The sequence below is a fragment of the Lynx canadensis genome, chromosome D1 (genome assembly GCF_007474595.2).
Source record: "Lynx canadensis isolate LIC74 chromosome D1, mLynCan4.pri.v2, whole genome shotgun sequence".
Classification (NCBI taxonomy): domain Eukaryota; kingdom Metazoa; phylum Chordata; class Mammalia; order Carnivora; family Felidae; genus Lynx; species Lynx canadensis.
In genome coordinates this window covers 96555480-96580729 of record NC_044312.2, presented here as the reverse complement: position 1 = coordinate 96580729, position 25250 = coordinate 96555480, and the positions used below count along the sequence as shown (strand labels likewise).

Sequence of the window (25250 nt, the reverse complement as noted above, 5' to 3'; positions counted from 1 at the left end):
AGTCTTTTCTTTATTATTGTATGTGTTATGGTGATCTGTGTTCAGTGATTACCACATGTTGAAAGCTCAGATGACGTCATTTTCTAGCAATAAAGTATTTTTAATTAAAATATGTGCACTGCTTCTCTAGACATAACGCTATCGCACACTTAATAGACTACAGTATAAACGTAGCTTTTTTTTTTTACCTTGACCCTAGTGTAAACATAATTTTTATATACACTGGAAAATTAAAACACTCATTTGACTTGCTTTATTGTGATGATTCACTCTATTATGGGGGTCGGGAACCAAGCTGGTAATAACTCTGAGGTATGCCTGTACCAGTTTCAAAACCAGTCGACTACTAGGAGAAAAAAGCATCTGTGGATCTGAGATCACGGTGCCCCATTCCTTTTCTTCCCAGTCCATTTGAAAACAGCCAAGAACAGAACTTCAAGAAGCTTCCATGCTTATTTCTCAGACCGAAAAGTATTCCTCATTCTCATTCTGACATGATTCACTAAAAAATTGTTCACCTTGGTCGCAGAGTACATGGCCAACAGTGGAACAGGGACTAGGCCGCTGGCAGAGGAGATGTTCAGAATGGCCCCTTTCGATCTAAAAAGGAAAATGCACCAAGTCAACAGAATGAAATCATACACGCAACCATTTGTAAATTACAGCTTGAGATACAGAACTACCTGAAACAGAAGAACATAGCTGTTTTTCTAGCACACATCACTCCTTCCTTGCCTTTCATCAGCACATGATACACTCAGTCAGTGAATGAGGCATAACTCAATCAACTAAAAATAGCTCCTGTTTGCAATTAGCTCATTTCTGTTTTAGCAATGCAGGGCATGACCAGATCAGAGCTACAGTCTCCTCGAGTTAATCTCTCCTGTCTGAGGTCTTCTCTGGCCACATCACCAAGAATCCTCCTTCTTGGAAATGCTCTCAATATTCTGATGCCTTTATTCTGGTTTATCATCCATCACATACTACCTTACTGTAGTATTTAATCACTGTATGTGTATACACGCTTTTCTCCCTCAACAAAACCATAAGCTTCTGGACACCATAGCCCTTGTCTTACACTCTTCCTCAAAACCTCCTGCACAGTCATGAGCATGTAACAGGTACTTAACGAAACCTCCTGGCAATGAGTGAACAGTTATGTGCTGCCCTCCTACTTCCTCTAGGTTGTAGATATTCAGGCACTAAACAAAGAGCTGACTGAAAAATCATGTGACTCTACAGGAGATCAAACCATATTCTCTGCCAAAGGGCAAAGGGCAATTCTACAGTAACTCCTAGAGATTACTGAAAACTAAAGTCAGAAAGTTACCAGGAATTACTAATTTCATTAATGAATGAATATTAATCCGAGAAAAGCAATGCTGTAAATACACTAGTTGTTAGCAAGTACATAAGGGTTGGGTAACATGTGGAATTAGGGTTTTAGGAATTTTAAACAGAATTAACAACCAACTCCTCCCCTCCAAACACATTCCTCCCAGAGGAGGGAACGGGGGGGGGGGGGGGGCGCGCTGCCAGTCCCCTCCAGCCACTGCAAACAACCCTACCTACTTCCTATCCTCCCAGTGAGGTTCCTTTTCTTCCACACAGATTCTCACTGTTCTCTGTCTGAATTTACCTCCCCCAAGATCTATTTTTTTCAGTATTTTTTTTAAAAAAGGACTATACAGACCCTTTTTATGCAAAATAATAAAAGAAACATGATTAAATGGCATCTAAGTTATTTTAGATGCAAATCTGAAAAGAAATAATCCCCAAAGGTCACCCAGTCCATCTGCCAGCCTCTAGGCGAGATGCCACTTCAACCATCAAACAGAAGTCTGGACCCTCCGTTTACTGTGTCGCTGGAAACAAGGTGTCTTTGGTTTTAGATTTTGAACTGAAGTGCTTATTAGTAATATTCCTAAGCAATGAAATCCGCTCACATTTTGGTCACAGAAATCAAATCTCAAATCTAAAAATGTTATATTAGGGTTTTAAAGAAAGTTGGAAATATTTAGTCATTGTATTGGTTGTATCATTCTTGTGTGTTTTGCTTGTGTCTCAGAGACAGAAAAAGCCTTTTCATTTTAAATATTGATAAGAGAGTAAGAGTGTCTATCAGGAGTTAGAACCCTATCACCCGAAGATAAAAAACCAGTAATTAGCAACGACTATCTAAGATTTTGATTTTATCTGTATTTGTGAGAAACTCCTTTGATCAAATTTGACTAAAAGCCACTTTGGTTACTGGAGACTTTTAATGGAGTATTAATTTATGATGTTTAGAACATCTTTATCTTTTCAGGGTGTTAAAAATGTTCTCAAATTAGATTCTGGTGACGGTTGCACAGCTCTGTGAACATACTAGAAACCACCAAATTGTATACGTTAAAGTGGGTGGGTTTTAGGGTATGTGAAACGTATCTCAATAAATCTGTAAAAGAAAAAGAGAGAGAGAAGTCTCTTTATGATATATTGTAATGTGTCACCTTTAAACTCAGAGAGTGTCCCAATCAAGTGCATGCTAAGAAAGCTATGGTATCTTATACATCCCAGAATGCTTCCTGAGAAGTAACCCCAGATCCCAACAAGTTGCACCCCCTTCCTGAGCCCTATGCATCCTTCTAGCTTTTAGGTAGCATTTTCCTTTAACTTCTCATACAACCAGGAACTGCTACGGCCTCACTCATTCGGAGCAAATGAAGAAAGAAGCTAGTTGCAGATGATGTTGTTTTTCACCAAAGCTGTAGTATATCACTGTTGTTTTCACCTGGATTATGTGCTCCCTTATACTTAGATTGGCTGGAGCGATTACATGTGCCCTTGAACAAAAATCTTGTATTTTTTTTATTTCGTTCCTCACAAATGAGGTACAACCTAAAAGTCTTCCAAAATTAAAGTTTAACGTTATCAAATATATTTTAAAAATTAAATCTGGATCTCATCAAAACACACTCTGAAGACTTCACTCAACAAAGCCATGATTTCAATCCAGGAAAATGTGTTTAAAGACAGTAAAAACTTCTTTCCCGTTTTCAAAAATAATAGACTAATAGTCAAATATGTCACAATTGTGCAGGGATGCTCCTTTAATTGTTTACTCCTTGAGGCAACTAACATCTTTGTTTTGCCAATAATATACACTGATTAAAATCTCTGGGAGGTAGAGTTTGAATTCATGAAAAGTCAGAATTTGAGGGAACGTTATTCAAAACAAAGTATTTGCACTCTAGCATATATTAAACAACCCCAAGACCAACAAAGTCTCGAGCAAGAATGCACTAGACCTCAGGAAATACAATGATGGCATTTATAATTGTATCATAATGACAGCAGTGAGACACCTCTCTACGAAAACTCTGTGCTAACGAGAAGCACACGTGTTTGTCTAGCAAAACCTTCCTCCCACACCCACACCCACAACAGCACAGAATTCTCTCTTTCTCTCCAAGGGTAATAATATTCAACTGAGTTTTGTCTGAATCATAAACAACACGCGGGTGGAGCCGTCTTAATCCTTGTACTGTATACAGTATCTATCCTTCATGCAGAGATGGGGATGAACATTTGGGGCTGCAAGGCACAAAGGACTCGTCTTTAAAATCAACTACTTTGTCTGGCTCTAATCCTCCATCTAAGCAGAATTAGTGACGTCAAACCAGTTTCCATGGCACAGGCCGACTCACGACAGCTCTGTTATATCAAGCAGAAGGACAAAATGGGCTGCGCTTAATTGCACACGAAAACAAACATAAAACTGAACCTTAGTTAATCTCTCATTTTCCGGGGACTTGGGGAACAATTCTAAGATTGGAAGGTACATTAACAATATTTGCTGAAGTTCCATAATGAAGACTCATGTTGCTCATACTTCATACTTTCCAGTTTGTTATGACAAACATCCAGATAAACAAGTCAAGTAATATTTTCTGTGATATAACATTCTTCATTCATCACACTGCTTACTTGCTAACAGCCACACGATGGTGTCTCAGTGGTACAAATTACTGAGGGCCCACCAGAACTAAAATACTGCAAAAACAAAGCAGAAACACCACTGCTGATAAGGAAGCACCTTTTCATAGAAATATATTCTCTTCAATTACTAGCCCTTTCACAAGCCAACATTAAACGCACCCAACCCTATAAAATTCAGCATCTTGTAATTACAGCTTCCTGCAGCTATGCTGTCCGGTAGAATTCCCTCAGACCTGTGAAAGCCCCATCCTAATACTCTCCTTCATTGTCACTTGGATAAAAAAAATTGCCAAGCAGTGGCACCTGGGTGGCTCAGTCAGTTAAAAGTCCAACTTTGTATATGTGCTGCCGAAGCGAGCACTAAAAGTCCAACTTTGGCTCAGGTCATGATCTCATGGTTCGTGGGTTCAACCCCTGCATCGGACTCTGTGCTGACCTTGTGGAATCTGCTTGGGACTCTCCCGCTCCCTCTCTCTGCCCTCCCCTGCTCTCTCTCTCTCTCTCTCTCTCAAAATATATAAACTTAAAAAAACAATTGCCAAGCCTTTATTTTCCTATAAATGCTCCACTACTCCATCAGACTGTTGCAGTATCCTTGTCTACAGCTCTATGAAACTACTACTGCCATAGAGGAAGTGATAGGTCTCCTTTGAATAAGTCACTGATTTCCACCTTCCTCAGGTACCTTCTGCTCCGCAATGCAGGGGAGAGAGATAGGGAGGTGTTACGTGCTACCATGAAGAACTGGGACACGGGGTTGACTCCAATGGAGGGAACTAACTGTACTCAGAGAGTTTGACGACAGGCAAGGGAGATTGTGCAAAAAAAGACTCCATGACGCTTCTTCCTATTTCCATTTCTTATCAAGGAGTGCATAAATGTACTCAGGAGAGCCATAATTTTTTTTTTTTTTTAAAGCTTAAACACAACACTGAAATTGGTAAAGACAATTCACTAAGAGACTCTCAAGAAGACTAAGAAACATATCAAAACAGAGTCCTTGGTCAGAAAAGAATCCTGGAACAGAGGGGTCAGACATATAATTAGAACCAGCAATCCAAATACATTATACAAATCCTGCTTTGCTGGAGAAAGTTTGCAAACATTTACCACATGAAAGAGAACTGCCTGCCCTAAAACACCATAACATGTCATAATTCCACCTTAAGCAATACAGTATGAAAGGGGCTATTTTTAGCTTTTCCATGGTTGTTTATGGCAACCACCTCCTGGCTCCAGCTATACACAATGTTTATAATTCCAGAGAAGTGGAAAGAGCAAGTTTCCTCTATAATGTAATTATGCACTTTCTACTTCTATGGTAATAATACCTTAGTTTAATTATAGATCCTCGTTTAGTGATAGTCAGCTGGCCCTAGGCTATAGTTCTAGAGGGTTTGGAAAATCTCATACATCAGAGGTAGAATCAGTGAAAGGGGAAAACAACAACAACAACAAAGGATCTTTATAAAGGACTCTGCTGTTACTGAATGGAAATAAGAATCCCATGGAAACCAACCATAGGAAATACGCCATTTGAGGCTGGTGTAAAGGGCAGGGTATAATAAAATCATTTATATTGTGTAAGTAAGAAGGCTTTCAGATGATTGTTTACCTTGGAGTTATTCCTCTCCTCTCGGGCACACGGCTAACAACATTTCTGGCCTCCTCTGCAGTTAGCTGTAGCCGGTGACTGAGTTGTGGGCAACGGGATGTTGGCGGAAGGGATGGACACTACTTCCAGGCCTGGCCCATGAAACCTCCCGTAAAATCACCCTTATTCTCTCTTCCTTCGTCTGCTGGCTGGATGCAGAAAACGCAGCGGAGAACTGCAAGACCCAAGGGAAGAGCAGCCCTGCGTGGAAGGAGCCTGAGATAATGCCTGGGTAGAGCACAGCCCCAACCCCTGATACACACCGGCTGTGTATGAGAGCGATGGTCTCTTACAGCCTGCCCTAATTAATACAACTAGTAACTCCTTGAGTTCAAGGGGACAGAGCTATTCCCTCTCCTAACCAAAACTAGTGATTCATAAAGTCCACTTACGTTTCTTACTAGTTCTTAGCAAGTGCCACATTCACCCTATGGTGTCGGTTTCAGCCCATAGACTACGATGGCTTTCCACCAGATCATTTCTCAACCTTGGCGTAAAATCCACTTGATTTCCTAAAGGCAAAGATCCAGTTCATCTTCTGTACACGCCATGATACACTTTACTCAGGTCCTCTTCTTTGCATTGTTTTTATCTAATGCTTCAGCTGTAAATGTGGTCATGGCTGCCTAGGTCTATAAAGATAGGGGTGAAGTTCCTGGCACCCTATGTCTGTATCTGGTACTAATTATGAAGGTTCACAGCACTCAATCTCTTTGGGACTCACTTTCTATCTATCAAATAAGGGTGGCTGGTTTCAATTCATTTAGAGTACTAAAATTCCATGACTATATAAATCCATTGTGATCTGCAAAATTATTTCACAACCATTATCTTTTTTTTTAATGTTTATTATTTTGAGAGAGAGAGTGGGGCATGGAGTGCCAAAGAGAGAGGGGGACAGAGGATCTGAAGCAAGCTCTATGTCGACAGCAGAGCCTGATGGAGGGCTTGAATTCAGACTGTGAGATCATGACCTGAGCCGAAGTTGGACACTTAACTGACTGAAACACCAAGGTGCCTCCACTATCTCTTTTCATACAGATGTCACCAAAATCCTTAATTCCTTAAAATTCCTTTTATAACACTACTGTGGTTTCTAAGTATTTCGTTCTTAAAGCATGGACTTATTATCCTAAACTAATGTCAACTCACTTGCAGATGTCAAAAGTGCATTAAGATGATGGCCGAAATTCATCCCTCCTTCGTCCTACTCTGTCGACCCCAATTCTCTGCCATCTCCTAAGGTTTTGTCTGGTTTGACTACTGCCTGTCACTTCCATATCTGACCATTAGGGGCACACTCCCACTGTCAATCAACACAAAGCAGTCTGAAGGTTTTAAAGAGAATTTTTACTAAAGGAATTAAAACACACCAAACCTCAAGGGCGCCTGGGTGACTTGGGCGGTTAAGCTTCCAACTCTTGGTTTCAGTTCAGGTCATGATCTCACGGTTTGTGAGAGGGAGCCCCATGTCGGGCCATGAGCTGACAGTGCAGAGCCTGCTTGGGATCCTCTCTCCCCCTCTCTCCAAATAAATAACATTAAAAAATATATGTACCAAATCTCATATAAAATGGAGTTACAAAAAAACCCTGCTAAGACACAGTTTCTCAACCAGCCTCTGTAGATGCCAAACAAAATGGATTCCTAACCTTGTTTCCTCCTTCATACAACAGGAGGTTATCAAAGTTAAATGAGTTAACACTTCCTCAGCACAACACTTGGCATACAATAGGTGCTCAATAAACAGTAGCTGTAAACCCTGCCGGCAGTTGGTCATAGAGTTTCTTCACAGCAATAGGGTCTTTGGGCTCTGCCCTTTTCCAAGCCGTGATTCCTTTGGATCTCTTCCAAACTCAAAGCTCTTTTGCAGAGGAAGGATGACTGTGAAGTCCTAAATTTAGCAAATGATCAAGCTTGCTCAAGATGCAAGCCCAGATCTTTTCAACGGGTTTTCTTTGAAAGCCTAGACATCATTCAGGCTTTTCCAAGGGAGAGACAGAGCTTAATTACAATTTTACACTTCCTGCTATTTCAAGAAGAACTCTACAACACATTTCTCAATGAAAATGAAGACACCTAGCATATCCTACTGGAACTCGACTCAAACTAGGACACAGATGGGGCTCCAAGGTGTGGGTTTCTGCTCCAAGGTGGGTCTGATATCTTATAACCATTTTATAACATGCCTAAGTTCCCTATATATCCTTTCACCCATTAAGAACTAAAAAACCAGGAGATGGGGTCTTGATTTGTGAAACTCCTCTGATTTTAGTTCTGAGAGCATATAGCTTTAAGAAGGCATTCCCGGGAATACCCCAGGAATTCTATCCACCCCCTCAGAATAGCAGGCAATTGAGTTAGTGATGGTGACTCAGGCAGACTTTTTAATCCTGATCTAAAGGAACCACCACAACCCTGGAGAGGGAAATAAAAAGGGAATCGAGTGGAAAAGGCCTCCACCACCAGATGACTCATGCTCCACCGTGTGACTCGCCCAGCACAGTTACTCTGTTGCTAAGACATGGGGGACAGGTTCATTAGTCACTTTAATGAATTTTGCAAAGAAAGGATTCTCCCTATAAATAATCATGAGCTCTGTCTCTCTGGTGCTTGTGTGTGAGCTTGTGACTCACCTTTCCACCATGCCAGGCAGCACCAATCGTGTCATCTGCAAAAGAGAAAACAAAACCTTCGTGATGGCTGAGGATGCAAGCAACAGATAAAGAGTGAAGGAAGCTTCGCCCTCAAAACAGAAGGGGATCACTAAACCACGCCCCACTCGACAGACAGCAATTTATTTTATACGCTCTATATAATTTGGCTGTGGTAACAGTACATAAAAAGGAAATCAGATGAAATTACTGGAGATAACACTGGGAATACTTTCAGTAAACTTGGCGAAAATGGGCCTTGCCTGAAAAGGAACACTGGCACAGAGATCTTCAAATAATTAAGGGCCTATGGTGAAATCAGGACTCCCAAAATGCACTCCTGGAAAAAAACATCCGTTATGGAAAGAAATATCTGCCAACCAAGATTACTGACGATTTCTAACTTAAAGCTCAAATGACCTTTTCCTATCAAAAAGCGTTTAGAAGAATGCTGTCAACTGAAGGCAAATGTTAAGTGTATCCTCACATTCATTCCCCTTGTTGGTCTAGCTAGTTGTGAGGAAAACTCATCCTTAACAACAACAACAAAAAAAGACACCTGCATTTTTAAAGGGTGTCATAATTGTTGATTAAATACATATAATATGAGAGAGAAGCTACTTCTAAACTGTGTTTTAAGATATTATGAACTGGGGTGCCTGGGTGGCTCAGTCGGTTAAGCGTCCGACTTCAGCTCAGGTCATGATCTCATGGTTAACAGGTTCGAGCCCCACATCGGGCTCTGGGCTGACAGCTCAGAGCCTGGAGCCTGCTTCAGATTCTGTGTCTCCCTCTCTCTTTGCCCCTCGCCCACTCATGCTCTGTCTCTCATTCTCTCTCTCTCTCTCTCTCTCAAAATAAATACATTAAAAAAATTCTTTTTTAAGATATTATTAACTAGGGGCGCCTGGGTGGCTCAGTCGGTTAAGCATCTGACTTCAGCTCAGGTCATGATCTCACGGTTCGTGAGTTCGAGCGACGCGCTGGCAGCTCGGAGCCTGGAGCCTGCTTCGGATTCTGTGTCTCCCTGTCTCTCTGCCCCTCCCCTGCTCATGTTCTGTCTCTCTCTCTGTCAAAAATAAATAAACATTAAAAAAAATTTTTTTTTAAAGATATTATTAACTAAGAAAAGTTAAGACATCCACTGGGTTGGTCAAGGCCACGTCACAGTTTAAGACTGAGGTTAGAACGTGAATTCTGGATTCCCAGATATCATCAAATTTCTTTTTTTTTATTTTAAATCTTTATTTGAGAGAGAGAGAGAGAGAGAGAGTATGAATGGGAGATGGGCAGAGACAGAGGGAGACACAGAATCTGAAGCAGGCTCCATAGCTGCTGTCAGCACAGAGCCTGACGCAGGGCTTGAACCCATGAACTGCGAAACCATGACCTGAGCCGAAGTCAGATGCTTCACCGACTGAGCCACCCAGGTGCCCAGGACGTCATCAATTTTCTAAGAAACAAACGCCGCTTTGTCACATGCTTGCATGCATGCCAAACACAGGAATTTTAAGCTTTTTATCTTGAATACTCCTATGTCTTAACGAAAACAGTACTTCGATGAGAAAGTAAATTTTTTCCTAGCAATATTTTGAAGAAAGGAAATGTATTCAGCTTTACAAAGGTAAAATCTGCAGCACTCCCAACCCAGATGTCAGGCCGGGAGCCTGCTGCATATACTTTCCCAGGAAAACTGAGTTCAAACTGACACTGTATCATGAAAGACAGACTGACACAGCGCCAACTTTGAAACAAAGAAGTGTCTTCAAAGCCTAGGGGAATCATTTTGACAGAAGGTTTTGGATTTGGCCGAATCTTCTGGCCCAGATAAAAAAAGAAATGCTAAAAAAGAGTTTGGTCTAAAGCATTCCACATCTCCCTCCTTCTTACATACAAGTCTATGTTTTTCGTATTAAACTTGTCTTGATAAAATGGGGGGGGGGGATGTGCCCAGTGACTACATCCTATAGAACAAGATGTGACTAGAAGTAACATATGCACCTTCTTGGTCATGCCCTTCAAGTAAAGAAAACTACACGTTCTCCTCCTTGTCCTCCTCCTTACCGGTTCCTCCTCTTGAGGGTTAGAATGTTGATGTGGTGGGAGGAGCCAAAAGAACCCATTTGAACCTCAAAATGAGAGCTGTGTGATAACGGTGGCAGAGCAAAGAGATAAAGAGGCAGAACTCCTGATGCCTGGAGAACTACGATGCCCTACCTTGATTACCTATCCAGCTTTTTATCTGAGAGAAAAATAAATTTCTATCTTGTTTAGGCCACTATAAGGACTCTGTTACAACGGCCAAGCCCTATTCTAATTCATAAAGTTGACCACTTATGTTGATAGAGACCAAGCAGTGTTAACATTTTAAGACTTAAAGATGAAACAATCCCCTTGAGCACCTGGGTGGCTCAGTCAGTTAAGCATCTGACTTCAGCTCAGGTCATGATCTCACAGTTCATGAGTTCAAGCCCCACACTGGGCTCCATGCTGACAGCCCAGAGCCTGGAGCCTACTGTGGATACTGCGTCTCTCTCTCTCTCTCTCTCTCTCTCTCTCTGCCCCTCACCTATTCACACACTCTCTCTCTCTTTCAAAAATAAATAAACCTTGAAGAAATTTTTATAAAAAGATGAAACAATTCCCAAAGCAAACTCACCCAGAGATTATGCTGAGCCCAAATGGCCTCCGCTACTTTGTAATTTTTACAACACAGTCCTGTTTGTTCCCTTTCTAGGTTTGCTGGACCCAACTGAGGGTATGCCCACGGGGCCTCAAACCAAACTGGATGGGGCCAAGTCAAAAAAAACGCTGATTTCCAGATGTTGATCTTTTCCACAGTATACTCACCTCCTCTCTTTTCAGATTAAAACGACTCTTCCAACTTGCTTACACGTTTCCTAAGATTTCTCTTTTATGGTACCCCCATAGTAATTGCTCAAAATACAGCTACTGAACGTTTAGGCCAAATGTGCTACAAGTCAGGCCCAAGTTCATATCCCAGCCCTTTCACTTAACTAGCAGTGTGACGTCAAATTAGCTTCCTTCTCGTCTGCGGAGTCCATATGTATTATTAAATAAAGAAGGCATCTTCATTACAGGTTATTATATTCTGAATCTCAAATGAGGTAATGTATATAATGGACCTGGCACAGAGCTCAGCACAGAGCAAGCCTCTGAAGAGAAATCAGCATCCCTTATTGCCAGCATGCACTATTCTTTCATGATGCAGCACCACTAAGTATCGGGGCCTCCTTTAAGCATGTGGTGCCCTACACAGTTCAAAGCCACAAACAGTGACCCATTTTGAGGTCATCAAATTCAACCCACGACACAAGTTTCCAGATAGTTCTGTCAGTATTTAAAAATACTTCTGTCAGGATCCTCCTGGAATTGTTCTAAAATTGGATTTAGTGACAACTGCACAACTCTGTGAATTCATTTACCATTCAATTGTACACTTAAAGTCAGTGAATTATAGGCTTATAAAATTATCCCTCAATAAGGCTTTGAAAAGAATCTTCATCTTATGGATAAGAGTTAAAGATATGGAATCACAAAATACACTGGATGTTACTTTATCAAACCCAGGAGAAAAAAAGAGCTCCTAAAATGTTCTATGCATATCAACTTATGGTCTGAGCAACATGAAGTAATAAGAGACATTCTCCTACTTAGTCGAGGCCATGTTCTTTACTCAAACCTGGGGCTGGCCAATAGGGGTGCACTACCTAGGAGGAGCACAGATACACATATAAACAAATCATTACAAGACGCACTCTGAGTGTAAGGACAGAGGGCATTATGCTTAGGAGCAAGACTCATCATGTCTGGGGTATCAGGTCGAGCTTCCCAGATTACATTTCAGTTAAGTTCTGAAAGAATAAACAGGAATTCATCAGGAGGAAAAAATATTCTAGCCGAAGGAATAGAATACAAAAAGGCAAACGGCTGTAAGAAACTACAATCTTTGCTAGAGACCTGAGGCCTTCAAAAAAGCCTTTTGTTGAATGGAGCTTTTTATAGAGGGAAAACATGCACATCCAACATGTTATATATGTCATTCAATCTGCATATTATACCACATCATGGACAGCTTCCCATGCTAGTATAAATGGATGTTCTTCAGGCATATTAACAGTTGTGGAGTATTTTGTGATAAGGGTTGATTATACGCATTTCTAGCAACATCTGAAAACATTTATTTAGCACATTTCATCAGGGACCATAACGCTTAGCTAATGTAAGAGGTCCCCCAAGCAGTCTGTGGAGAGAAGCTATCATTCAGTCCTCTAAGTCCTGAGACCCACCAGAATCAGAACGAGGAAGAAGACTGATAATAAACACGCTCCCACCCAAGGGCATGAATATATGTGTGTGTGCATGTGCACACATCTATGTAAACAGGAAATGAGACCTGTTAACTGAAGAGTAGCTAAGTGGAGTTCAGTTCATAGGGGTAGCCACTGACTGTTTAGCCGACACAAAAGGAGAGAAGAAGGGATAGGATTTGTGGGCAGTGATCTACCCAGAAAACTACCAGGAAAAGTCTACAAAATCTGTGGATGGATTCTTTTATTCTGACCAGGGATCTCAGAACCATATGACTATTACCTAGTGGTTGTGCAGGAGTTTTATAGTTCAATTAAGATTTTTTTCTATGACATAAATTTATACTCTAAATATAATCCAATAGAATACCACTTTGGCTGGGATATTAAAGAAATATAAATGCGTGCATTGGGAGCTATTTTTTTCCTTACACTATGTATATGTCATACATTAATGTTTTCTTTCTGAATGGCAATAGTTATCCATAATTGGAGACCAAATAAAACCCCATTTGATAGAATCTTACTTACAAAACCACATTAATAGCTAAACACTAAATGTTTTCTGGATGGTCTTCAATGTATGGACACATTCAAAATATACCCTCCCACTCCCAGCTTTATTAAGATAGAACCGACAGAGAACATTGTATTAGTTTAAGCTGTACAACATTAACAATTTGATAGATGTAGATACTGCAAAAGGATTACCGCAATAAGTTACCATCAAAAATTATGGAACGCTGCAAGCATTTCTGGGTCACCTTGCATATGGGCCATGCTGATCTTCTCCACATCATTCCAACTTTAGGATTTGTGCTGCCGAAGACAGCTCCAAAATGTATTCTTTAAAGATGTGAGCTAACACTCAACAAGTTTAAATAATTTAGCACAAAGACAAAGGAAAAAACAGTGTGTTCGATGTCTAGCTATTAAAGGGCCAGAAATATTTGTTGGATGCTCAATGACCAAATAATCCCTCAGGTCCTCTCGGGAAAAAGTTCAGTTCTTTTTAGAAAAATTCTTTTGCATCGTTTCGTTGGCTTCTCCTTTTAAATTCTGGCTCTAAACTATTTCTCCTTGCCACACAATGGACCAGCTTTTTGACCTGCCAAATAGTAACAACCCTGAAAAGCTTGAGAAAGTTTAACTTGAAATCTGCATGCTTTTATAGCACTGACTAACACCTCGTTCTATACTTAAATCTCTTCTAATCAGATTATAAGTCATGATAAATTCAACGTCAAGCCTTCTTTGGCTGCATATGTGTACACAAATAACAATACAAATAAGCAGAGAAGCTTCCCTATGTTCACATCAAATTGCATCTCTTTGACATCAAGTTTTACATAGGATATTTTAACTAATGCTATTAGTACTCTCATTTTACTTTGTATGCATCAATTGGTATCTGATATCTGGTTATTTATACCATGTACCAGCATTTCTGTGAAATCTCACTATCTATCTGAACTCCATTTCACAGCTCACAAGCTGTTTTCTGGAGTTAACTCAATATGCTAATTTTAGGCCATCTGCAGGTGATAATTGCTGTACCAGGAAATTTTTTTGTTCCTCTTAAGATATTGCTTAAATAAGGTTACCATAACTTGTGTGTTCAGTGGTTAAGAATATTAGAAAAGTAGCAGTAAACAATGATTTTGGACTTGTTTGCGTCTGGGTTGAAGTTATTTCAAAAGTATACAGCAAACAATTTAATTTAATTTTTGTCTAAAAAGTGGCAAAAGTTGCTGCAGTAGTACCTCTACAGCAATGAAAAGCTTCAATCTTTGCGGAAAAAACAAGCATTTCCTATTTATATATATATTTTTAGTGACAGTTTCATTAATCCTCACCACAAAAAAAAAAAGTCCCAGAAGCCTAAAGTCAAAGAAGAAAGGTCAATATATATTATATGGCACCTAGATATTGCATCACTCTGTGTGCCAGCTGCCCATAGAGTATACAAATACACAAAGATACACAAAGATACACAAAGAAAAGTTAAGATAAATGAAAAGTCTTTAGCAATGCCAGCTCAATTTAGAATTCCTTCTGGGCATACCACATATTCATTTTCAAGATGAGCACTGGGTGTTGTATGTAAGCCAACTGGACAATAAATTGTATCTTCAAAAAAAGAGTGAAATATTTATTGTACTTATTACCACAGCTATGTATATTCTGGCCTGGAAATAAATAAGAGGCTGATTTAGCTTATAAAACCATCAAAATCTGTTTCATTAGATCATTTAGTTGAGATACCTGACTTAAAAATGCATTGGCGGGCCTAAAAAAAAAAAATTTCTGAAATGTTACATTAAAATATAACCATCTTAGTGTTATAAATACTGCTCACATTTTTGGCAATTACGTGCACTGCTTTTGCAATTAGAAAAGCCCCTACAATTAATACTATTTCTAAAGAAATTAAAATGAATAATTTTTTCTTCTCTTTCACCTTCTCTGGCATCAGTAATCAAGAGCTTATATAAGGAACTTTATTTATAACGCAATAGTCAATTTAGGTTTTCCTGCGTTTTAGTTTATCATGAAAACTTGTAACACAGCAAATTACACAAATCATGCAAATTCTCTTACAAGCAAGTGATTTATTTTTACAATCAAATAATTTTTGTCTCATGTAACCTCTGGCATTCAGTCAGTTTTCTACAGAGAACAGTACAAAGAAAATACTACCGCATTATGCTCAAAAAAGACAACCAAAAACCCAAATGGAAAGGGTTAAAATTCAAGATAACTTCGTAAAATAAGACAACAAATTACTTCACTTGTACCCACCATTATATATAAATAGAATTTAAAGTGTAACAACTTAACCCTAGAATCTGGGCAAAGTCCCAGAATCCAGGCTATTCGTATAAATAATTAGGACACCACAGATAGCCACTCTGTCCACATCTGCCCATCTTCTTACCCCAGAGACACCTGCTTGGAGTAAACAGGATCTAAGTTCAAGCAAGTGAAACAGAACCCATAAAATTAGAAGGAAGGCAGATACAAATGCCTTATACAAGTTTTCAACTGGAATCATTAACAGCAGTTTACAAAATCCATAGTCTGATCGTGAAAAGAACCACATAAAGTAACAATAATGTTATGCCAGCCCTCTTTGGGAGAAATGAGGGTGACTCACATGGAAGTCATGCTGGCGTGGCACGGCACAGTTTTCCTTTAGAAGCTGTCATGTGAGCTCTGTCATACTGAGAATACAACTTCATTAGAAATTCTTTGAATCTCACCTATATGGCTAATGGAATATTTACGCACAGGGGGTGAAAAGCTTAATTAGGTAAAAATTTTCAAGTGCTTTGAGATCTCCAAGTATTGTTTGATTTTCCTCTTTGGTAATGTTTTAAGTCTTTGAGGTAAGAGCCCTCCTTGCCATTCTCCCCGCCCCCACCACATACTACTTAGCCTGAAATTCAACCCCATTTTTCCTTTTGTAGTCAATTGTTTTGATACATGTTAAAATATGGAACTAAAGAACAAATAAAAGAACTTCCCAGAACAGAGGGTTGCATGCCAATGGATAATAACATAATCAAAAGCCATAATCTACAAATGCTGAAAAAATTTAAAAAGCACATATACACAGCATACACTGCTTTTCCAAGTTTGGCATGTTACAATTTGCTAAGAGTTTCCATTCCTTAAAATTTCGCCCAAATAAGCTGACTTCTCAAAAAGTGACAATTTTAGGAGAAAATAATTTCTAAAGTTCTCAAAGAGATTTTTAAAAAGATTTTATTTTTAAAGTATCTCTACAGCTAACGTGGGGCTCAACTCACAACCCTGAGATCAAGAGTTGCACACTTCCACTGACCTGAGCCAGCCAGGCACCCCTTCAAGGAGATTTTTACATTTCAGCCCAAAATAAGGCATTTCTTTCTCTCCCATAAACCAGCTTTGCTTTGAACTGGAAAGAACCTTAGAAACAATCTACAACTACTCGCTTTTCACACAAAGAGTGGTCCTCATGCAGTTAGGCAAAACCATCATTTTGCAGTTATGCTCAAAGCAGCCTGTTACCAGGAGACCCTAAGAGCCAAATGTACCCATTATTTGAAAATTGTTAGGAGCATTATGACAGCAGCTCTCAAAATGGATGAAAAGACTCTAGGCACTAACTTGGAATGTCTTCATCTAGAAAAGCCCCAAGTGGGGGGTCAGAGCTGAGAGTCATACTCTTCTTTCCTACAAGTTATTAATTTCCCAATGTTGTTAACTTAAATTCTTGGGGCTGGGTGGAGGAATACATTCTTAACATAATGCCTAAATTAAATACAATTAGATGGCTGCACAGAGATTCCTCTTCTCCAGGATTTCCAGATTAACAGAGGGCTCCCTCTACTGGTACCATGTCACACGCCAAAGGCAAATCCAGGTAGGAAAAGAAAACCAACGCTTCTGTGCTTCTCATCCATCCAAACATTTATTATCTACACCGTGGGCCGGGCACAGCACTATACCCTCCTGGCTGAGCCACATACAGTGAATATATACTGGCATTAACAGGAAAAAAACAGCTTTTCAAAAGCAGGCAAAGCACACCAAGTGCTCTGATTTCAGATAATCATAGGGATGGAAGAGACCGATTTAGTTAAAACCGTTCTAATCCTTCAAGTCCATGAAGCAGGTTTTCAGTTGGAGTAGACTGAATATCTGGGGTTGCCTGTACAGGGGGGTACAAACTCAAATGCCTGGAAGGATTGGGCAACATATACGAGCACAGTGAGTCAGGGAGCAGGGCCGGGTGGGGACGGTGGCGATCTGGAGAGGGCAGGCCTCATTACCCAGCACACTCACCTGCTGGCCACTCTGCCCTCCCCACTTATACTGTCATGCCACACTTCAGGTCTGCATTACCTCATCTTCAGAGTTTCCCCCAAGAATAGCTAGAAATGTGGGTGTGAAATGTCCCAATTAAAAAAAAAATTTTTTTTTAACGTCTATTTAATTTTGAGAGGGAGAGACAGAGCAGGAGTGGGGAGGGGCAGAGAAAGAGGTGGGGACACAGAATCCAAAGCAGGCTGCAGGCTCTAAACTGTCAGCACAGAGTCTGATGCAGGGCTCGACCTACAAACTGCGAGACCATGCCTTGAGCCTAAGTCAGCTGCTTTACCAACTGAGCCACCCAGGTGCCCCTGAATTGTCCCAATTTTGAAACGTGCACTAAGTGAAATACGTTGGTAGGGCATGTGCAGTCGAGACTACTGGTTTGAGCCTTCGGCCTAGAATCAGAAGGGAACTCCCTTTTTGCCCATTCCACTGCTGGCGGGTCCAAAGGGTGTAAAGTTCTCATGATTTCCTTCAGTATAAATATCCATAATTGATCTACGTCCAGCCTTTTAGGGCCACATACAGTAAGTGGGTTGCTTCTTCCCAAAGAAAGAAGATTTTCACTTTTTAACTCACTCACTTATTCAAAAGCATTTGCTGCACACCTGCCATAGGTGAGGCCCAGGGCTAGGGAACAGCAGAGAACAAAAAGAACACGGTACCAACACTCATGGGGCTCACAAATTGCAGAGAGGCACTACACCGAAAATGAGCTGCTGAGGGAAGGGAAGATGTGCAGTGCGCAGTGAAACCGTGTGGCCGGGAGACCAGGCGTAGTCTCGAAGGCTCCCTACCAGCTCCCGAGGACAGAACACTGTGGGGGCGAACTGAAGGATGAGTAGCGTAAGTGGGAGAGGAGGGAGCTTCCACGGACAGGGAACTGCCTGAAGGGACATGAGGTGCAAGAGACTCAAGGTGCTTTGACCTGAACGCAGGGAAGTAGAGGGAGACAGACCAGAGGTGGAACTGGAGAGGTGGGCAGCATCCACATCAAGTAGGTCCTTCCCTACAGGTCACACCAAGGAGTTAGGACTTGAGGGAAAGAAATCACTGAAGGACCTCACAGTGGTGTGATATGTCCTAATGCAAAGTAACACTCTGGTTGGGGTACGGAGACTGGACTAGAGGGAGACAAGCTGTTTCGAAAAGGCTGGTGGGGCTATTCTAGTAGTTCCCAATGAAAGGGGTAGGGGCTTGGAATTTGGAAGGCATCACTGGGCATGAAAAGAAGTGAGCTGATTTGCGAAATACTAAGGAGGTAGAATTAACTGGCATTGGGGTGTGTGTGTGTGTGTGTGTGTGTGTGTGTGTGTGTGTGATGTCATGCTTCCTTTCTCCATGCTAAACATCTCTAATTCTTTCAGCCACTCCTAATAAGACATGATTTCAAGCCCCCTCTTTGGTTGAGTGAAGGAAAAACTAAACTCTGATGCCCTGCTTAAGACCTCTCCCCTCATCTTGGAGTGCCTGGGTGGCTCAGTCAGTTAACATCCGACTCCGGCTCAGGTCATGATCTCGTGGTTTGTGATTCGAGCCCCACGTTGGGCTCTGTGCTGACAGCTCAGAGATGGAGGCTACTTTGGATTCTGTGTCTCCCTCTCTCTCTGCCCCTCCTCCACTCATGCTCTGTCTCTGCCTCTCAAAAATAAATAAAACATTAAAAATTTTATTAAAAAAAAAAAGGACTTCTCCCCACCCCAAATAAAACAAACAAAAGTTACTGTATAATTTCTCACTGTAAGTAGAGGTTGTTAATAAATTCTATTCTGGGTCACACCCCACCCACTTTCTTCTTTGTTCTAAAAGAGGTAGTAATAAAGAAGGTTGAAATGTCCCTCTCCACTTGTCAGAATGGTAGACTGGAAATTTCCAAAGGGATTGAGGTATAGGCAGGGCCCCTACCTACTGTCCACCTTCTTCACAAATGCCAGTGGCAGCTTCAGGGACCCACTACCATCAGAAGAAATGGTTTTCCCACCCTTAGGTAAGAACTGCAAGTAGTTTAGGGAATACTGTTTGGGTAGTGTTCATCTGAAAAGGAGTAAAAAGTGTCTTGAGGTCCTAAAACTGTCATTAAAGGCATCAAAAAACTGTCAGGCCTACAGAAGGAAGGGAACTCCAAATCAAACAAGTGATCTCAAATCAGAAACAAACAATGCGAGCAAGATCTGCTTTAGAACTGGTCTTTGAATTGTGGGGAGCTCGGTGTCCTGCCTGTTTAAAATCAGGCTCGTACTGATCTGTCTCTGGAGTTGCGGGACTTCTCCCGTTTCCTATTATTTCCCCCAGAGTAATCAACAGTACTACAACAATTTCATGTGCAAACTCTCAGTATTCAGAGATGGAAAGCCCTCCAGGCACAAAACTGCAACTGTTTTAGAAGAGTTTGGTTCAATGTCTGGAGGCTTAATTATCTCTAAACTTGGCGATTTCTGGTCCGAAGGTCATCGTTCTGGAGGAGAAATAAGACTTATCCTAGATTTTAGTCACAGCGCATCTCAAATCACAAAAGGAAAAGCCCCAGCTAGTAGGACCTCTCTTCCGAGCTCTTGAGGCTGATCTACCTGCCATGTTGGTCAATTAGACAGAACTTCCACACCACTGCCCTCCTCGCCTTGGCACTTACCCGCTCTGCGGAGAACAAGGACAGGACTAAATTTACCCCTGAAGGATGTGAAGCAAAACTGTAAGGCAAGCAACAAGTCTCCTAAACACCTCTTGGGTGACCTCAACTAACAGTTTTATGTCTGGTGAAGGGAAAGTCGAGTTAAGCAGGACTTAGACAATGGCCTAAGAGAGGTGACTGGACTCTATGATTACACATCAAGGGTCTATAGTCAAAAGTATTCTGGCCCAGTATTCTTCTGGGCCACTCACCACTACTGCATCTGGTGATGACCCATAATTTCTCTGGTCAGGATATTTCACTTCTCTTATTCCTCTGTCGGGATGTGGAACTTATGTGACTTTTTATAATCATCTGACCTACTAACACAGGAGCACACAGACCACATGATAATCCCGGACCTGACGCATCCAGGTCATTCAATGCCTGTGAGGTGGCACAGGACCTACAACAAGATGCTGGGGCCTCACCCAACAAACATCTCCAGATTAGGGGAACAAACCCAGGGTCACAGGGGTATACTGATTTCATTCCTCTTTCCTGGCATGCTTCTCAAGTCAGGCGTCCCTATCGAGCGGTTTGTGCGAGGAGGCAAAACTTGGACCAGTACTGATGATGAGAAGAAGCTGTCTTCTTTCTGGTATAAACTATTTTCAATACATTTATTATGACATTAGGCAGCAGACACCCATGCCCTAGTTCCCCTGATGTCCAGCCACCATAAAATCTTCGAAGATTCTACAGCCAGACCAATTTTCATCTTCTTTTAAGTTACCCCGGGGCTCCGAACATAGTTACATTTCTACAGGAAATGTAGCCCTGGCCCTGGCAACATAACACAGTCAACTAAAGCGCAATAGGCCCAATTCATCAAAATACACCATAGGGCAAATCACAGCAGCATGGAAGAACACTGAGCCTGGGAGCCTCACACAGAAAACCTTATCCAGGTGAATGCCCTTTCTTCAGTAGACAGAAAATCAACTCATATACCATAAACACATATGGCCACTCTGCCACTAGAACCACCTTTCTAAAACGTGCATCAGGGGCGCCTGGGTGGCGCAGTCGGTTAAGCGTCTGACTTCAGCCAGGTCACGATCTCGCGGTCCGTGAGTTCGAGCCCCGCGTCGGGCTCTGTGCTGACTGCTCAGAGCCTGGAGCCTGTTTCCGATTCTGTGTCTCCCTCTCTCTCTGCCCCTCCCCCGTTCATGCTCTGTCTCTCTCTGTCCCAAAAAATAAATAACGTTGAAAAAAAAAAAAATTAAAACGTGCATCAGATGACACCTTACTTTTCTGCTCAAGGCTCTCCATCCCTCTTAGCCACTGCCCAAGCTCGTGCACAATCATGTCCTAACTCGTCTTTCTGGCCGCTGACTGGTTACCCAGTGCACACCACTCGCCTCTGCCTCCTCGAGTCAAACCATTCTCACACCTGAACACTCACTAGTCATCTATGCAACAGAGATGCCAACCACACGGATCCTGTCTGCAGCACAACAAAGACCACTTGGCTACCCTCCAGATGCTATTCATTCCGTGGTGAATAAAGCAAGAGTTTTGAACTGTTTTTCCACTAAAAGTGCACATCACAAAGGTACAGGAAGGTTCGTATTTACTCTAAAGATAAAATAAAGGATGACTATTCAGCTTAATGTACAAGTGTTTTAAAAATTTTTTTAATGTTTATTATTTCAGAGAGAGAGACAGACGATAGAAGAACACAAAAGGAAAGAGGGGCAGAGAGAGAGAGGGAGACACAGAATCCAAAACAGATTCCAGGCTCTGAGCTGTCAGCGCAGAGCCCAACGCAGGACTTGAACCCACAAGCCAGCCAAGATCATGACCTGAATCGAGGTTGGACGCTCAACCCGACTGAGCCACCCAGGCGCTCCAGTGTTTTGAATAGCAAACGCCCTTAGTGCTTTGTAAATGGGATGTGATTTGCAAAATCAGGCTTACAGACATGGTAAGCCTAAACCAGTTCCTGTGGCGGTGGACACTTCCCACCAATATGGTTCACCATATGATATGCTATGACATGTTTAATAAGTTAGCATTTGTCTCCCTGACTCATTTCGTGGTTGAACAAGTACGTATGCCAATATGGAAAGACAAAGTAGAAGAGGAAGAAGGAAGAATAGGGAGAAGCATTTCATAATCTGTCGAGATGTTAGGACTGGTGCCACCATTCTTATTTCACAGTTATTTAAAAAAACCTGAGAGGTACTCTACAGTGCTGTTGGATTTGTGCTGCTCTTTCGGCACTGACCCCCTGCCTACTTGTCTTCAAGCAGGGCATGAGGTGACCACCACCACCCGTGTTGCTCTGGCTCAGAAGCTGCTTGAAGGATGCAGTGTGTGGCCGTGAAACACAGCAAGCTGACTGGTTCTCACAGGTCAAGGTCAAGACCCTGGGCTTTTACCGTTAGTATTCAGTAGACTGCCAGCCAAAAATGCATGTCTTGGGAGACAGAGGAGGCCGTGTTTTTTTAATATCAAGGCATATAAACATGGAAGCACTGACAAGCAGAAGGCTACAGGAGAAAATACTACTGTATCTAGAGTAAAAATTATATATGGCTTATCTGACAAAGGGGTTAAATTTTCAGGAGACTGGGGCGCCTGGGTGGCTCAGTCGCTTAAGCAAGACTTTGGCTCAGGTCATGATCTCGCCGTTCCCAAGTTCGAGCCCCACATCGGTCTCTGTGCTGACAGCTCAGAGCCAGGAGACTGTTTCAGATTCTGTGTCTCCCTCTCTCTTTCTTTCTTTTTAAAAAAAAATTTGTTTTTAATGTTTATTTACTATTGAGAGACAGAGAGAGATAGATAGAGCATGAGCATGGGAGGCGCAGAGAGAGGAGGAGACACTGAATCCGAAGCAGGCTCCAGGCTCTGAGCTGTCAGCACAGAGCCCAACTCAGGGCTCAAACTCACAAACTGTGAGATCATGACCTGAACTGACGTCAGACGCTTAACCGACTGACCCATCCAGGCGCCCCTCCCTGTCTCTTTCTGCCCCTTCCCCACTCACACTCCGTCTCTCTCAAAAATAAACATTAAAAAATTTTTTCATAAAAAAAAAATATCAGGACATTAATTTGTAGCTAATATTAACACTTCTATAAAATAAAATTTAAACACTTCAATATACTTTTCATCATTAACTCATTAAAATATATTAGGAAATACATGTACACAGTTGTAACAACTCATTATTTTTAGGCATTTGGCCAAATGTGCTAGAAAACATTATCAAAACAATAGCACACAACAGTCATTTCAAGAGGCAAAACCACAAAGTATATTAATTATAGACCAGAATGTTAGTTTTGATCAAAAAACTTTGCCTACAGGGGCGCCTGGATGGCTCAATTGGTTAAGCATCCGACTTCAGCTCAGGTCATGATCTCACAGTCGGTGAGTTCGAGCCCTGCGTCGGGCTCTGTGCTGACCGCTCAGAGCCTGGAGCCTGTTTCAGATTCTGTGTCTCCCTCTCTCTCTGACCCTCCCCCGTGCATGCTCTGTCTCTCTCTGTCTCAAAAATAAATAAACGTTAAAAACAAAAATTAAAAAAAAAAAAAGCTTTTGCCTACTAACGAATAAACTCAGAGTTGCACACAGATACTAAACATCTTTATCAGCTCTGAGAATAATAGTAACATTCTTGAAGGCCCTCACTAGGAGCTGGGTACATTACCTTATTTAATTCCCAAAACAACTCTGTGAGGTAAAGAGATTAACACCCTCAATTTTACACACGAAAAAATGGAAGCACAGCGGGGCAAGTAATCTGTTCCGGGTCAAACAACTCGTAAACTGTAGAGTTATTTAATTGACTTGAAACCTCATACAGATTATTGTCCAACGACAACATTTATACAGGTATGCCAAGAGAAATAGCCTTAAAACTATACAGATATATTCATATCAACCAATGGTTTAAAAGCATCCGTTTTTGTGTCTGGGGGTTCTTGCTCCAAATCTACTTAAAGATTGTTAGTAGTTTACCTCACTTAAATGAATCTTAAGTAAGAAAACAACTCTGGCTAAAACGATAATGGAAAAGATACACTGATTATTTTCTTTTATAAAATTATTTGTCATATTATAATATAATTCAGATGAGGTGCCTTTAAGTAGCAAGCTACCAAATGTTACACGGTACGTATGCAGGGATGATGAAGGTTTTGTTTTGGTAACTGGTTTACATGAACCAACATGTTGTTCAAATCATATAAAACCACACAATAACTGAATTAACTAAGTACTTGAAATGCAACACGTTGTAGTATCCAGGGAGAAGCACAGCCATACGTGAAGAGGTGGACAAGGCATAAGATTTTAGGGCCCTTGGACTTGAAATCAAGCATGCAACAGACATCACTTCTCAGGGCATGAAGACATAAAGAGAGTTTTTCTTTAAACATTCACAACAGAGAAAATGATCAAGACTGTGCCATCAGCTGAAAACTAGTAATTAAGTTCTTATTTATATTTATCTGGTTAACTCTAATAGATTTGAGTAAAATATTTTTTTATTTCCTTAAACTCGAAGAGTTACTAAACACGGGTTTGGCTTTTCTGTCAGTACAACGGTCCCCCTCACCTGTGGTTTCCACCTTCCAAGGTTTCAGTTGCCCAGAGTCAACTGAGGTCAACTGTGGTCTGCAAGCAGATGATCCTCCTTCAGACACAATGTCAGAAGGTCAAGAGCAGCCTAACACCCGGTCAGGTCACAGTGCCTATGTCCTTCCCCTCAGTTCATCGCAGCATGTGGGCATTTTATCATTCCACGTCCTCACCAGAAGGGTGAGTACAGCACAGTAAGATATTCTGGGAGAGACCACACTCACCTAACTTTAATTACAGCATTATCACTATAATTGTTCTATTTTATTGTTAGTTATTGTTAACCTCTTACTGAGCCTAATTTAGAGATGAAACTTTATCAGGGGTATGTACGGATAGCAAAAAACAGTGTATATAGGGTTCGATGGCATCTGGGGCTTCAGGCATCTGCCGGAAGTCTTGGAACATATCCCCAGTGGATAAGAGGGACACTGCTGTGTGTTCAAATCTGAAGCTTCTGACGTTGCCTATGCAAATTCTGTCTCGGGCAATGTTTTTTGCTAGGCTAG

The 25250-nt window shown here is 41.3% G+C and overlaps 1 protein-coding gene and 1 non-coding gene across 2 annotated transcripts in view; both read right to left on the bottom strand.

Annotated features, from left to right (window-relative positions):
- HSD17B12 (hydroxysteroid 17-beta dehydrogenase 12) overlaps positions 1-25250 on the bottom strand; it is a 167219-nt gene that overhangs the window by 17331 nt on the left and 124638 nt on the right. The window contains exons 7-8 of the mRNA XM_030331660.1: positions 8272-8306; positions 519-600 (exon numbers count right to left, since the gene is read on the bottom strand). Coding sequence (XP_030187520.1) covers positions 519-600; positions 8272-8306 — 117 coding nt within the window. The remainder of the gene's footprint in view (positions 1-518; positions 601-8271; positions 8307-25250) is intronic.
- LOC115526603 lies at positions 13350-13453 on the bottom strand. The gene has a single exon (XR_003972659.1). It is a non-coding gene; the product is annotated as a U6 spliceosomal RNA (small nuclear RNA).